Source organism: Mesocricetus auratus, unplaced genomic scaffold (genome assembly GCF_017639785.1).
Source record: "Mesocricetus auratus isolate SY011 unplaced genomic scaffold, BCM_Maur_2.0 Super-Scaffold_100011, whole genome shotgun sequence".
NCBI lineage: Eukaryota > Metazoa > Chordata > Mammalia > Rodentia > Cricetidae > Mesocricetus > Mesocricetus auratus.
Window position 1 is genome coordinate 27,507,506 of NW_024429195.1, and position 16,968 is coordinate 27,524,473.

Here is a 16,968-nt window from a genome sequence, read left to right on the forward strand (position 1 = left end):
GACTTCTTTGAACCCTTCAGTGTTATTTATACTTCCCAATTTCTTTCTTTTATCCTACTCTGTTTCTTCACCCAAAATTAATGCTTTCCTGTTCCATAATTCCCTCTTAACCTTTCATAAACCTGCATTATATATTCCCTCTGTTGAAAGCTACTCCATGAGCCCTTAGTAATTTCCTCACCTTGATAGGTATTCCAAATGAAACGCATATATTGAAAGATTCAAGGTGACACCCATACATAAGGAAAAAACCACACATAGTGTTTGTCTTTCTGGGCCTGGGTTACCTCACTCCAGATAACTGTTGGTTTTCCACCCACATATATGAATTTCATTTGAAAAAAGTTGCCAATAAACTAAGTCACACATTTATTTTTCTTAATAGCTGAATAATATCAATTATGCAATTATACTACATTTTCATTATCCACTCATCACCCCAAACAATGTCACCAACTTGGGACCAAGCATTCATATGCCCAAGACTATGTGGACATCTTATTCAACCCATCACAAGGTATAATTATAGCACTTATATCCTAATAGCAATATCAATGGTTCCCTAATTGGACTTTAAGGTCCACAAAATAAGAGAGACTCCGTGCTGATAATGGAAACCTAGTCCACGACTCATGGATGATGACCTATAGTTTCTAACTTTATTCTAAACCCTATACCTACAGATACATGTAGTTCTCACTGCTTCATCAAAGAGGATTCTTTTTGGAGCAGAGACCATTATAGAAACTCACACCTGTAAAATGTAGAGAACAACTGACCTCCAACACAAATCTCTACACCAAAGCCTCAGGGATCATCACAGAGGAGATTGTAAAAGCCAGGGAACAGGGGCATCTGTTGTGATGCCATCTTCTCCATGAAATTTTAACAGTATGACTGCCGAAACAAGTCCTGAAAAATGATACCAGTTAGCATGCCATTGTGGTTATGAAAAATCTCACAAGGCCTTACCTCTAGTTGAAGAGCTACAGGTAATTAATGGCTGAGGAAAGGAAGAATTAGTGTTCTCCAGGGACAAGACCCCTGATAAGTAAGCCAAGTCTATGTGGTCAGCTCTAAATACACACGTAAGCAACACTAAAGGAATTCGGCCGATTGTATTTATAAATTTATATGTAAATATATATGTAAAAATAATAAAGAATAATGAATTCAAGAGAAAAGGGGAGTTGGAGTGAGGAGAAAGCTAGGAGAAATATATAAATTTTTAAAAAATATGTGTGGCATTCTTGTCACTTTTGAATAAATTTTGGCTTGAAGTCTACTTTACCAGCTATAATTATAGATGCTACTATTGGTTTGGGGTTTACAGTTCTTTGGTTTACATTTTTACATATTTACTCTTATCCTTTACTCTCAGCCCATGTTTGACAGAAAGGTGTTTTTCTTGTAGCATTTTTGAACCAATAATACTCTGTATATAAGTGGTGGGTTAAGACCATTCACACTCAGGATTATTACCGAAAGAGGCTTTTCTGATTCCTGTAATATTATGCTTTCATAAGTTGTTTGATGGCTCAGGGTTTGTTGTGTTGTTGCTGGTCAGTCCCATATTGCTTAATATATATATATATGTATGTATGTATGTATGTATGTATGTATATGTTGTAATTTGAATAAGAATGCCCCTTACATGCTCATATATTTGAATGCTTAGTCACTAGGGAGTAGTACCATTTGAAAGGATTAGGAGATGAGATATAACCTTGTTAGTGGAAGTGTGTCACTAGGGATGGCATTTGAGGCTTCAAAAAGTATACACTGAGCCCAGTCTCTGTCTCTCTGTCTCTGTTTTGTATTTTTGTTTTTTGATATAGTGTTTCTCTGTATTGTTTTGGAACCTGTTCTGGCACTTGGCTCTGTAGACCAGGCTGACCTCAAACTCACAGAGATCCACCTGCCTCTGCCTCCCAAGTGCTGGGATTAAAGGCGTGTGCCACCAACACCCGGCTTTGTCTCTGTGTCTCTGTGTTTGTCTGTCTGTCTGTCTGTCTGTCTGTCTGTCTGTCTGTCTGTCTCTCTCTCTCTCTCTCTCTCTCTCTCTCTCTCTCTCTCTCTCTCTCTCTCTGTCTCCACCCCAATGGATTAGGAGGTATCTCTCAGCTACTGCAAGGCACCTACCTGCAAAGCACCAAGTTCCCCATGATGCTAATGGACTCTGAAACTGTAAGCAAGCCCCCAATTAAGTGCTTTCTGTTATAAGATTTGCCTTGGTCTTAGTGTCTCTTCACAACAATAGAACATTAATCTAGTCTTCTCCTGAAATTTATGCTTTTCTGTGCTCTCAGGATCAAGACAGTCTTTATCTCCTCTGTGTTTAAAATTCCTTTAAATATCTTCTGCAGTACTGGTTTGGTGGTCATGAATAACCTTACTTTGTGTTTGTCTTTAAATATCTTTTTTCTGTGAATTTCCTATTCTGCTGGCTATATCAACCTTAATTTGCAATTATTTACTTGCTTATTTTATGATTAATTGAATTACTCACTTACAGAATTTTTGAAAATATGTTTCATTGATGGATATTTCAACCATGTTATTGTCTTCTCTACTTTGTTATTTTCTTTTCTACAACTTGATTTACTTCATCCCATTGCTTGTATGTTTCCTCTTAGAAGTCACTAGTCATTTCTAAATGTACACTTGGAACATTAAATACCTCTAAAACGTAAGGCTTCCAAACTTGGCATGTGTAGAGGACTTGAAACTGGAGATTCTTATATTTTCTCACATTTAGGCTTATGTTGACCCCCAAAATATCAAGTGTTAGACAGACCTTTCTCTTATGAAATTCTCTGTGGGGGGTTGAGTAGATTCCTAGGTTCATATTTACTAGGATGGCTAGTGTCGTATCTGGTGGGAGGTGGTGGTGTCAGGGCTTGTCTCGAGATCACTAGGAGTGGGAGCATCAAGCAAAACTCTGAGATCTGTACCAAACACCAGTCTCCTTGCTTCAAAGCCCACTCAGCATTAAATACTGCTGCTGAGACAAGACTGCTGGATCCTTGTATAGACTCCAGAGACTTGACCTGACTAGGAGTATTTATGCAATGAAGAAAAGATAGACAAATGAACATCCAAACAGATAGAATAGCTGGGATGGGGTGGACTTGGTTCTCTGATGGAGAAATTGCAGCACCCTGGAAACTCACTGTGTTTATTACGTAGAGTTGAACAGAAAGGCATACTTATACACAAGGAGGCAGGGTTTATGGTATCTGACTGGATCCAGGGGATAAGCTTAGGTAGTATCAGTAGGAACAATTTCTGTAGGGGAGCAGTCTTGTGGTCATAATTATCTAGGAGGAGACAGCTACGGTGGACATTGTCGCGTCTGCTGCGCGGCCTGTGTCCGAGAACACGTGCGGAGGGTGTCGGGGATTGACAACACAGAGACTCGTTCAACGATATAAAGAAAACTTTAAGCAGGCCCCAAAAAGGTTCAAGAAAACTTCCTAAGAAAGGCTCCCACCAGAGAAGCTTCTGCTCTCTCCTCTCCCCTGGCTGGTTCTGCTCTGACCCCAGAAACTGATCTGGGTGTGGCAGAAGGGGCGGTTAGTCTTTGGACAAGGTCGAGGTCAGGGTGGTTTCTGTGGGCAGGCCTTTTCCAGGAACTTAATGCCCCCAGGCATTGTATTGTTTTTAGTAAACATGTCTTACAGCTGCCTACTCCCAGGCAGAAGGGGAAGTGGGTCTATGCTCAAGGTCTGGTGTTCCCACAGGACATTTTCTGCAAACACTGGCAACACTCACACTAAGTCCTCCAAGGAAGGCTTTCATGTCTCTGAGCCTGCAGGTATGGAGTCCTTGACATGTTAATAGCATGTATTCACTCAGGACTCACCCCACTTCCCACAAAAGGCAGCAGAGCTTTGATCTTTGATTACACTGAAACTTCAGAGTTTTCAGTTTGACCACCCATGAATCTCAAGTGATAGGTGGCTTCAGAGGATGGGAGATCTGATGACCTCAGGCTTGACTGATGAGACTCTGTAGACACCTTCAAATGATAGGCTTGTCTCCCAGCCTCAGAGGGCATGTCAGCTTCTCTCCATGACTGCCTCCTGCAGCTGTATGTTACATTTAGGCTGTGGTAGGTTGGCTCTGGGATTCTGTACATGTAATTGTACCCTTATACAAGGAACCCAGGAATTTTAGTCTTAAAAAATTAGATTCCCTCTCAAAATGATGGCCTATTCCAGCTCTCTGAGACTTGGGAATGACAAATAGACCTCTTCTTGACTGTTGAACAAACACATGAAGAATGAGTGTATCTTCCAAACTGGACAGTTTGTCTCTTTTCTCCAGGGCCACATAGTCTACCTTTTGAAAGAAAATTGACCTCCCCCTCCTCAAAATTGGGAGGTATGTGATCATTATTCCTTTGTCCCTGTCACCCTTTGTTTCTCTATACTTTTCAAGTGTCTTTTTTTGTGATTTCCAATGTTTTGGCACTCTTGTTATGTTTCTGGAATAGTTCATTCCTTGCTATTCTGAATCTTTATATTCTCTTTATCATATGGAGGTAGCTTCTAATTCATCATCTTACCTAAATAGACTCAGATTTTAATTTTCTAACAGTAGGAAATGTAAAGTTCTTTTTAAGGAAAACACTAAAGTGAAAAAAAAAGTTTAAACAGATACTCTTTTTATAAAGAGTAGCATTTTGGTAAGAGTCATAAACTAATGCAATCAGCCTAAAAAGTGAGTTGATTTATTTAACCTTTGTATTAAAAACACAACTTTTGAGCTGGGTGGTGGTGGTGATGCAGCCTCTAAATCCAGCATCTGAGAGGCAGAGGCAAGTGGATATGTGAGTTCGAGGCCAGCCTGGGCTGCAGAACAAGTGCCAGGACAGGTTCCAAAGCTACACAGAGAAACCCTTTCTTGGAAAACTGAAGGGGGAAAAAAAAGAACCCTCCCTCAAAAAGCCAAAACCCTTTTTTTTTCCTGAAACATGGATATGAGCTAGAAGAAGAGTTAAATTGTGAATCTAATTAATCTTAATCAATTAAAAAAATCTTCTTCCTCCATCCAAAAGCTGAGATCCTGTCTCTACCCTATCTTATCACTTCCTGTCCCCACCTCCCGAGTGCTGGTATTGGAGGTGTGTGCCACCACTGCCCAGTTTCTATGGTTAACTAGTGGCTAGCTCTGCCCTCTGATCTCCAGGCAAGCTTTATAGTCAGAACACAAATAAAATATCACACAACAAAGAGTAAGGGTTATCCAATAGTTATACATATAGTCCCTCTTACTTTGTTTGGAACACAGTGGAATATTCTTCTAGCTAAGTATACCCCTAAAAATCTTTTTTTTTTTTTTTGGTTTTTCGAGACAGGGTTTCTCTATATTGCTTTGGAGGTTGTCCTGGACTCACTCTGAAGATCAGGCTGGTCTTGAACACACAGAGATCCGCCTGCCTCTGCCTCCCGAGTGCTGGATTAAAGGCGTGAGCCACCAGCGCCCAGCCACCACTAAAAGTCTTAATTAAGGGTAATGCTTTCCTTTGTCTTTTATAAACATTTTTAAATTAATGAATGCATCATTGCATACTGTAGTTACATTTAATTTAAAGACAGAGTCTCACTATGTATTCCAATTGACCTTTTTATTACTATGAATCCCAGGTTTCATGACTTTTTCTTACATTAGCCTCCTGTAAGTAGGGATTGCAGGCATCTGTTACCACGGTCCTTAAAGGCCACAGGTGAATGGTGTATGATCCTCATCATAATTTCTCTTATTTAGTTTAAATGTTATAAATAATATTTGACTGATTTCAGGTGTTGCAGGAGTGGGAACAAAGCATAACTAGAGAATTAAGACAAGGTAGGTGTCACATTTTATTCATTAAATATGGGTTAATTAACTAATTTCTGATATAAAGTGTAAATAGCTAACACTATCTCTTTCATTAGTAGTTTCTACATTGATATTTGTTCTTATAAAATCAAGGGAAAGGTGTGCAAAACACAAGCATTCTTAATGAGAAGAAGTATATTGATTCATCATTTATTCCTTTCCTATCACTTTAAATTCTTCAAAGCCTGTGTATCTCATTATCTGGCTCCCACTCTCTTCACTTTTTCCATCACGTGAAACTCTCTGCCCCACGAAAGAGCACACCAATTGGTTATTCAATACCAAATGGTCAGGCCCTGAAGACATACATACAAGTAACATCATATAGGAAGAGAAAGTTGTATTTATGTATTTAGTAATATACACGTGCATGCATGCGTGCGCGTGTGCGCATGTGTGTGTGTGTATTTGTGTGTGTAACAACAATTAATGAAAAAAGTAGCCATGAATTTGAAAAAGGGTGATTAGGGGTGTGTGGGGTGGGTTTGGAGAGAGGAAAGGGAAGGGGGAAGTGAAAAAATTATTATAATCTCATAAACGAAAAATAATTTAAAACTAAAACTGCAATGGCATGGTGATCTCCTCAATTTATGACCAAGAAACCAAAGTTTGTTTACTAAAATTTAGCAACAAAACAAAATAACAACAACAAAAAATCCCACACTTCATAAATTGTCACTTGACAAGGGTCATTTCAAATCTCTCAGAACTTACTTCGTTATTTGTTGACCCTTTATCCTCAGAGACAGCATAAATTTCCTTACATGAACTGAAAATACCCATGTCTATGTTATTCTCGACAGAACTTAGGACTTGTCTCTGCAAAGAGATCCTGCTCTGCCTGTTTCTCTCATGTCTAGCCAAAGCAGCCTGCTCAGAATTCCACTCCCTCACCTGTCTTCACTCTCCTTCTGCTGTCCCCACTTCCTTCTTATCCTTCAGATCTCAATTCTTTCACCTCCACCAAAAACCCAAACCGAAAAAAAGGCACGCGAGTCCCCTCTCTTTGTTCTAGAAGTGTATCTGTGACTATGTAGAAATTATGGACTTACCTGGTTTTTTAGCATTATATTGTGGGGGAATGGACTATAGAGTCCTCACCTTACTGGTACTTGTCACAGCACCTTACTAAATGGCTCTTGAAAAATACACGAGGGCTGGGAAAAACAGGTGTACTGATATTTAATCACACTGACAATTAATTGAGTGTGTTACTACTGCCAAATTATACTTAATAGCTTGTACTGTAATATTTTTAATCTTTCTTTATTCTTGAGAATTTCATACAGATATACAAGAAACATATACACTTCATTTCCTCCTCCATCTCTCCTTGTATCTCCTCCAATATGTGCCTCTCCCATCTTCATCTTTGTTTTACAAGTCACCAACTTCTGTTGGTGCTGCCTATATGCATGGATGGGGAGCAACCCACTGGAGCCTAAGAATCCTAACCAGTGGCTACATTCTCCCAAAGAGTGAGTCTTCTCCTTCAGCAGCTAGCAACTGTTAGTAGGGGTGGAGCCTAGAAACCATCGAGCCCCACCTGTACCACATGTTGGTCTCGTGTAGGTCTTGTGCCCGTGACCAATATGTTGTGAGCTCATGAGTATGACAGGCATCTCATTTCTAGAAGACAGCATTCCTCTCCATCCTCTCGTTTTTATATTCTTTCCACCTTCTTTTCTGTGCTATTCTCTGAGTCTTGGCTGGGGGAAGTGTCCTGTTTAGAGCTGAGTGCTCAGTCTTATTCTCAGCACTTTGACCAGTTTGCATCTCTCCATTGATTCCTGTCCACTGCAGAAAGAAGTTCTCTGATGAATGCTGAGGCCAACCCAGGTCTGTGGGTATAAACATAACTAGTTAGTAGGCAATAGACATCATGAGCATTAGCAAAACAACAATAGTAGGTTCTGTCCTCCACACAGGGCATAGTCATCAGAGAGGAGGGAGCATCAATTGAGAAAACACCTCTATAAGACCAGGCTGTATGCAAGCCTATAGGGCATTTTCTTAATTAGTGATTGAAGAGGGAGGGCCCAACCCATTGTGGGTGGTGTCAATGCCAGGCTGGCGGTCTGAGTTCTATAACAAAGCAGGCTGAACAAACACATGGGGAGCAAGCCAGTAATTACCACTCCTCCACGGCCTCTGCATCAGTTCCGGCCCCTGGGTTTCTGCCTTGTTTGAGTTCCTTCCCTAACTTCCTTCAGTGATAAACAGTGATATGGAAGCATAAGACAAATAAACCTGTTACTCCCAAAGTTCCTTTGGTCATGGTGCTTCGTCATAGCAATAGTAAACCTAACTAAGACACTAACCAAAGGCTTTTGATCAGGCTTACAGTGCCAGGCGATTTCCTCCTATGGACAGGCCTCTAATCCAATCAGAAAGCAATTGGTTACTCCATAGCAGTTATGGCACTATCGTACCAGTGGGATGTAATAGATTTGTCTTCATTCACACTGATGATTTTTTTAAATTTTTAAAAACTAACTCATTGTTGATTCATAGTCTTTGACATTGAGATTTTCTTTTTCTTTGCAGCTACTGCTGAATCTGGACTTAATAAAACTTCTTCTCTAGAATTTACTCATATGTGAAGTCAGAGTCTTCCTAAAGGACCTATCAGAAGAGTGTGTAGAGATTTTAATATATATATATGTATATGTATATACATATATAAAATTTGAAATATAACATTTTACCTTTAGTATGTTATTTGGCTGTTATTATGAGACATTTGGACTATTTTCCAATATGTGTAAAGCATTAAAGAATATTTTGTATCAGAGATTAGTGGTAAAAATTAAATATTTTAAACTATTTTTGCTATCTGTAACTAATTTTTTTGGTTCTTCAAGACAGGGTTTCTCTGTTTTGTTTTGGAGACTGTCCTGGAACTCGCTCTGTAGACCAGGCTGGCCTCGAACTGTAACTAATTTTTAAGTAAACATTGCAAGTTAATACATGTATCATGGAATTTTATGCACTCAGACTTCTTCAATGTTAGTTGTTACAGTGGCGCACAAAGAGTCACCTTAGTGATGCTTATTTGTCAATTTTTATCAATCTATGGAGATACTAATGTTTAAATATCATCTTGATATACTGGTATCATAACCACTGCCAACACATTTTAATTCAACTTAATCCAAAATTAAGGATAAAAAGGCAGATGTTGCAAAAAACTCTGTGAAAATTCAGACAGTCATAATGACATGCTTTTAAAATCTTTATTCCACCAAACCAGAGCATCTAAAAGAAATGGGTAAATTTCTAGAGATATATGGAATGCCAAAGTTAAATCAAGATGAAAAGAAATAATTTAAATAGACACATAACACCCAATGAATTATCTTCCAACTAAAAAATGCCCAGGGCCTGATGGATTCAGCACAAAATTATACCCCATATTCAAAATAGAATTAACACTAGCACTCCTAAAGGTATTCCATAAAGCAGAAAATTAAGAACATCTCAGAATTCTTTTTTGTAAAAGCTAGCATTATTCTAATACGAAACCAGACAAACACCCTACAAAAAATAAAATTATGGACTAATATCTCTAATGAATATGAATGCAAGAGTTTTCTTTTTTATTCACACTAGAATCTTATATTTTTTTATAAATTTTATTTAAGTTAGAAACAATCTTATTTTACATATCAATCCCAGTTACCTCTTCCTTCCATCCTCCAGTGCCCCCCACTGATCCCCCCATCCTACTCCCATCCACTCCCCAGGGAGAGTGAGGCCTTCCATGAGGGATCATCAAGATCTGTCAAGTCATTTGGGGCAGGGCCTAGGCCCTCCCCTGTCTACCTAGGTTAAGGAAGTATCCCTTCATAGGTAATGGGCTCCCCCGTTTGTGCACTAGGGATATATCCTGGTTCCCTGCCAGAGGCCCCATAGATTGTCCACATGGGGGGGGGTGGAAGGGAGGTAGGAGAAAGAGGAGGGGGGAAGAGGCAGGGGAACATGAGGGATGAGGAAGATTGAGTGGGGAGAGGAATAGAGAAGAGCAAGAAAGGAGAACATCAATAGAGGGAGTCATTGTAGGGTTAAAGAGAATTTTGGCACTAGGGAATTGTACAGAGATCCACAAGGATGACCCCAACTAGGAATGTAAGCAATAGTGGAGAGGCTACCTTAAATGCCTGTCCCCCATAATGAGAATGATGACTGCCTTGTGTGCCATCCTAGAGTCTTCATCCAGTAGCTGATGGAAGCAAAAGCAGAGACCCACAGCTAAGCACTGAGCCAAACTCCTGGAATCCAGTCTCAGAGAGGGAGGAGTGACAAACAAAGGGGTCAAGACCACGATGGGAAAACCCACAGAAACCTGAGCAAGTGGGAACTCATGGACCCCGGTCTGACAGCTAGGGAACTGACATAGGACCCCTGAACGTGGGCACAATCCTTAACACATACACACAAAACACAAGGGAACCCCAATTCATAATAGAAAGACATAGTAGATCTAAACCCACAGAGTGATCCCAACACAGTACAAGTAGGTGGGTGATTTCAACACCCCATTCTCACCAATAGACACCTGCAAAGGTTTGTATAGAAATGTTCCCCATAGTCCTCAGTATTTTTTCCCAGTTCGTGGCACTGTTTTGGGGGAGATTTAGTAGGGGTCAAGAGTTTCATGTCTCTCCCACATTTGTATTTGTATGTAGAATTTTCTCAGGCATACTCCATTTGTTGACACCTGGGTTGGGAAGGGTATCCAGTCTTTCTCTGCCAACTGGCTTCTGTCATGCTATTCTCTGTGCTGCTGTCTCTGGTACCTAGTCACTTGTCACAGTGTCTCAGTCTTCCTCCATGAGTTGAATTTCTGCTTAGGCACTAGTGGGGCTCAGTCCTCTATTATATGGTTCCAGCCTGCAGCCAAGGTGCTGGCTCAGAATGGTTCCCTCGTGGCCAGCTACCGTCTTCTCTGTGTGCTGAGAGTCATGAAATAATTTGGCAGGTTAAATTATAAATTGACAATTTTTATGAAGAGTGTTGCCAGGCAGTGGCGACACATGCCTTTAATCCCAGCCTTGTCTACAGAGTGAGTTCCAGGATGCTACACAGAGAAACCCTCTCTTAACACTGCCCCCCACCCCTCAAAAACCCAAACAGCAGCAACAACAACAAAAACAAAGCCTAGTGTCAAAATATTCCAAGGATGGACTCTCTGGCCAGGTCCATCTCTGGTCTCCCAGTAAAACGGCCCAGGCCTTGGTTTGCTGGGCGTAAGTATTTCCATCAGATGCAGCCATACATCCTGATGTATTTCCTGACTGTGAGTCTTCTGTGACCAAGCACATGGAGTGTAAGGTCAAAGAAACAATATCTCCAGCATTTCAGGAACTATCTGTCCTTGGCCTAGGGACTTGCAAGATCAGAGGCATTTTTGTTTCATGGATCTCTTAGGCATATTAATTAAAACTCAAAATGTAGCTAACTCTCACATTGGATTCATTAGTACAAAGGTATTAATGCTCTGAATCCATTAATTTATTTGTCTTTACCTGTTTTCCCGCTGCATTTATGTTTATTTTTTATATTGTATTTATTTTATCTTTTGAGGGAGGACCTCATTGTATTGCTCAGGCTGTGTAGTCAATCCCACGACTCACCACAATCCTTCTGCTTCTGCTTCTTTAGTTCTGGGTTTGCAAATATTTGCCACTGTGCCGGGTTTCTTTTTATAATTGTAAGCCTTCATTCAACTAGCTGTTTTACCATGCCACTCCCCCCCATGAACCCTGTCCCAGATGTCTCCAATAATCATCTACAGATATTTTTACTGTCTTTATTTTCTAGATTTTCTGTCACTCAGTTTCGACTTCCCCTTTTTCCTGGTGTTCAGTGAGAATGCTTGCCTTTTGAGTACAAAGCCTCAGTGTCTTCAGCTCTGCGAGGCGGACTCCATAAACAGTAGGCGAGCTGGCTCCGCCTCCAGCGCAAGGCTGTGCAGCTCCGCCCCTCACAACCACCGTCCCCGCCCCCGGCACATGGTCCAGTCAGCCAATCGGTGCCTTTGACATACCCGGGTCTGTGATTGGCTCTTGCGGAGACGCCCACCAGTTCTTTTGTGCAACGGTGGCCGACGGGGGACAGGAGGCTTGCGAGGCGAGGGACGCTTTCAGGAGGACGTGGGCAGCTTTTGGTGTCCACCCCGGCTGTGCAGAGATGGCTGCGGCGGCGCTGCTGGCTGTGGTAGATAGGAACCAGTTGCGGCGGGTCCCTGTCCTGCTGCTGCAGCCGAGGTGACGGTGGGGCTCGGTGCAAGGGCGGGTTGCGGGGCGCTGGGTCACGTGAGCGGCCCTTTAAGTATCTGCGTGGTTTTGGTGGGCGCCGTTCCACCTCTGCCTGTTACAGGCTCTCCGCTGTCCCCCTGGTTCCTGTGTCACTGACTGGTTTCAGTTCTGAGGCTGGGAGGGTGGCCCTCTGAGCTTGCCTGCTTTGGCACCCCGCACATTACTGCTACCGAAGCGTGCACAGCTAGAGGCGTCGGCCAGGACCCCCTTCCCAAAGTTTCTTTCAACTCAGTTTCCCCATCTTGAGTGCGGTTCATAGAAGGATTCCCATTGCTGGAAAGACTCTTAACTAATGAGAGCGACGTTGCAGGGGGCTAAGGAGTTTTGTAGAATCTGTTCACAAGTTTGAACAAAGCTGTCAGATGACTAACTTGTCCCCCAGATCCTTTTGGCGATGAAGCTCCACGGGGACAGTAACTTCTGCAGTGAAAACCCCAGAGTCGTGTAGGTAGATTGCTTCCACATTACCATCACCTTCCCACCTTCTGGAAAGGCAGCTGCTTAGTGCCCGCCCGAGGGCAAGATTGCCCTCGGGGCAGAAGGCTGTGTCCACTGTTAGGGCTCACTGCATGGTTGACTGTGGCCAAGTTACCTAATATCTTTGCTTCACTTTCTTCTAGGAAGAGGTGATGGTGCTCATATCTAGCAGAACTAATATTAATATGATGCTAGTCCTCTTTTTTGTTCAAATTAACTAGGGGATAAAAATTTAACCAGATAAGGTCCATATGATTTAGTCAATAAACACTTTGAAGAATCAACACTTTTATCATCAACAAACAGTGGTAGATACCTAAATTGTCAGTGAATTCTTAGACTCACCTCTATATTTTAAATAAGAAAGATGGTGAAGCTAGTGTTAATGCTGTTTTCTTTCTTAGGTTCCCAAATATCACCATACTCATTCTCCTCTCTCCTCTCCCAAAGTCTGCTTATTGTCTCCAAAAAAATCTATGGTAGCTGTCATCCTGTTAAAAGTTTCTAGAATTAAAAAATCTTTCCAGCATAGGATTTTTTTAACCAGTCATGATTCCTCCAATATCTCAGGAAAAAAGAATCCCTAGTATTAAGATTGTAGGCATGAGTATAGATGCTGTCTTAATCAGTGTAATTATCTCATGGCAGCAACTTGCTTATCTTGTTTAAATGTTTTAAGATGTAGCAAAAATAACTGTAAAGATAGGATAGAGCAATCATAACTTTGTCAGGATAGAGGACTGCAGGTAAGAGGTATGTCTTTCTGTCTGTATCAGTCTTTATATTAGTTAAAAGGAAAATGCTTTAGGCTGTCAGTGGCCCCATTATGAAGTTGCCATTTCATAGGCACAAATGCCTGCAAAGGCCTTAAACCTTAACTTACCCGAAGAGGTCAAAGGGAAGTCAGTGCTCCAAGCTGGAAAATGTCTCATAAAGATCCTCCTTGAAAATCAAGAAAGTGAGGTGGGCTGAATTGAAAAGATTTAAGACAGCACCATTCTCCTGGGGGAAACCATCTGTAGGGCTCTCAAGCTAAAGACATAGGTCTCCCAATAGGCTTCAAGACTGACAATATCTGATTAAGTGTGCCTCCCAAGATAGTGAGTGTATAGTGTTCCTCAAGAAGCCCTTGGGAAATAGTCCTGATGGTTGCATAGTTACATGCAAAGGGTATATGCATATTGTTGCAGTTGTATAATTTCTAGTATATAGTGTGATCTTTGTGCTTTATGACAGAAGTAAGCTCATCAGTATATACAGCTATGATTTTGCTTGGAAAAATTTTATACTTTAAAACTGAGAATTATCTTCAAGATTGCCTCTCACAGAATGGGAGCTATAGGTTAAGCACTTGACTAGCATGTTTGTGGCCCTCTAAAACTCAAATTTGTCTATTTGTAAAATGTATTCCTTACCGTGTAAAGTTTTCTCATTGGGAGGGTATTAATAAAAAAAGACTGAGAAACTCCATTGTAGAGTGATCTGACTGTGGCAAGCAGTATTGAAGAGTAAGTAGCAGGTGGGGACTAGGCCATAGCCAACATTTCCTATTTCCGTTATCCTTGTTCAGCTTCCTCTCTTTAATTTCTTTGGCTTATTGTCAAGACTGTCCTATCAGAGGTTTTGCATTCAATTTATATTTTCAAATTGTAGTTAGCATATTTGATTTAATAAAGTAGAACAGATAACATCAAAATGCAGAGTGACTAATCTTCCTTGATGATTCTAATGGTGTGGGTGCTGGGTGGTTGTTCACTATTACTTACAGTCCAAAAGAAGGCTTTTAAAAAGCTGAGGTCTATGATTTTAAAGCACCTTTGCCTTTAATTGTCTCTCTGGACAAATGCCAGCTTCAGATATTAAACAGGGTAGGTGACTCATTCAAAGACTTCAGCACAAAGGGAAACTGGCCAGAACTCAGTCTCCCAGGTTCTAGACAGGTTTTCTTTCCATGGAGAGTCCTACTAAATCACCTTGCTAATGGGCTTAAAGCTAACCTTTTACTGTATCTGACATGTTTTGAAAGAGCAGTAGCTGATCTGGTATATTCTGATTAATTATAATTGCATTTGGACTTATTTTATAGGGAATGGGCTTGGAAACAGAGAACCATGAAGTATGGAACAACCCCAGGTACTGGCAGACTTTAACATTGCTTTAGGGTTTGAGCCAAGAAAAAGAAATGCTTAATCTTTAATTTGTACACAATAGAATTAGCTCTCATAAGCCTTCATATATTTGTATTTCTGTGATAATTTTCTTATTGATTACTAAGTCACCAATTTTGCTTTTAAAATACAATCATTTTTGCTATTGAGTAGAGAACATTTTAAGTTGTTTGTTTAAGATAGGGTCACTATACATAGCCCTGGCTATATGAAAACTCACTCTACAGATCAAACTGGCCTTGAACTCACAGAGATCCTCCTGCCTCCACCTCCTGGCCACAAAAACAAAAACAAAACAGACAAACAAAAAAAAAACACTTTTTTAAAAAGGAAAACCTTAAATTGTCAGCATTTATCTTATGTGTGATGATGGAACTGTTTATCATATCCTTTTTCTAGATGAGACAATTTTATTACCATGGTTGAAACAAAAGGAAATAGTGAGTCTTTTAGGTACTCAGGATTCAATATAAATCATCTAGTGACAGTACAGGCGATAGTGTAGGGATCATTGCCCACTATACTGTATCATTTCTTTATAAAATCTGATTACATAAGTGCTTATCTTATGGATGAATCATACAGGGCATAATCCATATAAATGACTTTCTAAGAAATGAACTTGGGAGAACTGTTCTGATTGGAAAAGAAGTGGACCAATGTCGTTGGACATGTTTGAAATGCCTGTGCTGATTAGGTTTAGATTAATAAAGGTGGATTCTAGCAATGGGAAAGAATGAAAAACAGCAGCATTTCAAGAAACAGTGCAGGAAAGCACTGAGAAGCCTCCTGGTTTGACTGGGTGACGACAGACCTCCAGGGAAAATTCAGTGATCGTCTTATCTTTCCAGGAGTTTGGGAACTGAGAATAGCATGCTTGTGGAGAGAAGATCTTGGAGGCAGCACAGTAAGCCATGTTTTAGAAGCTCGGATGTGAAGCTGACAAGGAGACATTCAAGTGGAAATTGACGTAGAGAACTAGAAACCTGAATGGACTGGAGCCGCTGGCAGTGCAGATGTCAGCAGTGTAGAAGGGTGGCATCTGAACGTGACAGCAGGATGCTCCCATGACACAGCGGGAAGCAAAGCTGAGAGAGAGCCAGGGCGTGTCTTCTTCACACTGCACTTCTTGGTTGAAATGCCCTAAAATCTTCCACGTGGAGATCATACATTATGGTTTTTCAAGCTTTATGTATCTTACTGAGTTTGCATTAATAGAGATATTATGAACTCTAGTGAATAGAAAAGAAATCCATTGTCTAATATTCAAATGTGATTTTAGGCTAATGTATGCCAGTTTTATCAAAGCAAGCCCTTAAGAGCTGACTTATAACCTATTTTAATTTCTCATTTCCCGATAACACTTGTGTCTTACTTCATGCTGTCTTAACAGGAAGAGGCATTGCCAAGGTCCTCATTGCAAACAGAGGAGAAATTGCTTGCAGGGTGATACGAACAGCCAAAAGAATGGGCATACAGTCTGTGGCTGTTTACAGTGAGGCCGACAGGAATTCCATGCATGTAGATATGGTATGTTGATGTTAAAAGCTCAAAACAAAATCTTGTTAGCAATTGCATGTATGCTTTTGTGTCCAGTTTAGGTTTCTGCTTTTTTTTTTTTTTTTTTTTTTTTTGTGCTTTAGTGTTTTGCCATGGGAAGTTTCGGATCTATGTAAATGGAGTTAACAGACAGTTGTGAGCTGCCATGTGGTTGCTGGGAGTTGAACCTGGGTCTTCTGGAAGAGCAGCCGGTGCTCTTAACCATTGAGCCATCTCTCCAGGCCCTAGTTTAGTTCTTTACGATGACAGTTGATGCTTGCAAGTGTTAACAAAGTTTGTGTAAATAGGTTCCCACTACTCACTAAGTACATCTGAGAGACACTTTTAATACGTAACAGTGGTTAAACCAGTGTGCTTAGTCACATGCTTATTTACAGGCAGAGTACTTGATCTCATCAATGATTGCTTAATTCCAGATCCCTAATATGCTCGGACAAAAAGATCAAGACAACTGTTGTTAGCAGTTGTCACCTTAGACAAGTCACTTGAATTTTCTGAACTTTAGTTCATCAGTAAGATCCAAGTTAAAAACACCCAGCTCCTTTGAAGTTTGTGTT

At 40.6% G+C, this 16,968-nt stretch overlaps 2 protein-coding genes across 4 annotated transcripts in view; both read left to right on the forward strand.

The window, feature by feature from the left end:
• The window catches only part of LOC101843307 (ankyrin repeat domain-containing protein 26-like), a 38,733-nt gene extending 30,012 nt beyond the window's left edge, over positions 1-8,721 (forward strand). Inside the window, exons 9-10 of the mRNA XM_040754500.1 lie at positions 5,808-5,853; positions 8,434-8,721. Of these exons, the coding sequence (XP_040610434.1) occupies positions 5,808-5,853; positions 8,434-8,489 (102 nt within the window). The 3' untranslated portion in view covers positions 8,490-8,721. The remainder of the gene's footprint in view (positions 1-5,807; positions 5,854-8,433) is intronic.
• Positions 8,722-11,975: 3,254 nt separating this feature from the next.
• Mccc1 (methylcrotonyl-CoA carboxylase subunit 1) overlaps positions 11,976-16,968 on the forward strand; it is a 41,011-nt gene continuing 36,018 nt past the window's right edge. The window contains exons 1-4 of one of the 3 annotated variants that reach the window (XM_040754498.1): positions 12,017-12,155; positions 14,770-14,816; positions 15,703-15,758; positions 16,245-16,381. In XM_040754498.1, the coding sequence (XP_040610432.1) occupies positions 14,773-14,816; positions 15,703-15,758; positions 16,245-16,381 (237 nt within the window). In that variant the 5' untranslated portion in view covers positions 12,017-12,155; positions 14,770-14,772. Of the gene's footprint in view, positions 12,156-14,769; positions 14,817-15,702; positions 15,759-16,244; positions 16,382-16,968 lie in introns of all 3 variants that reach the window. The other 2 variants (XM_040754499.1, XM_040754497.1) reach the window with 2 other exon arrangements.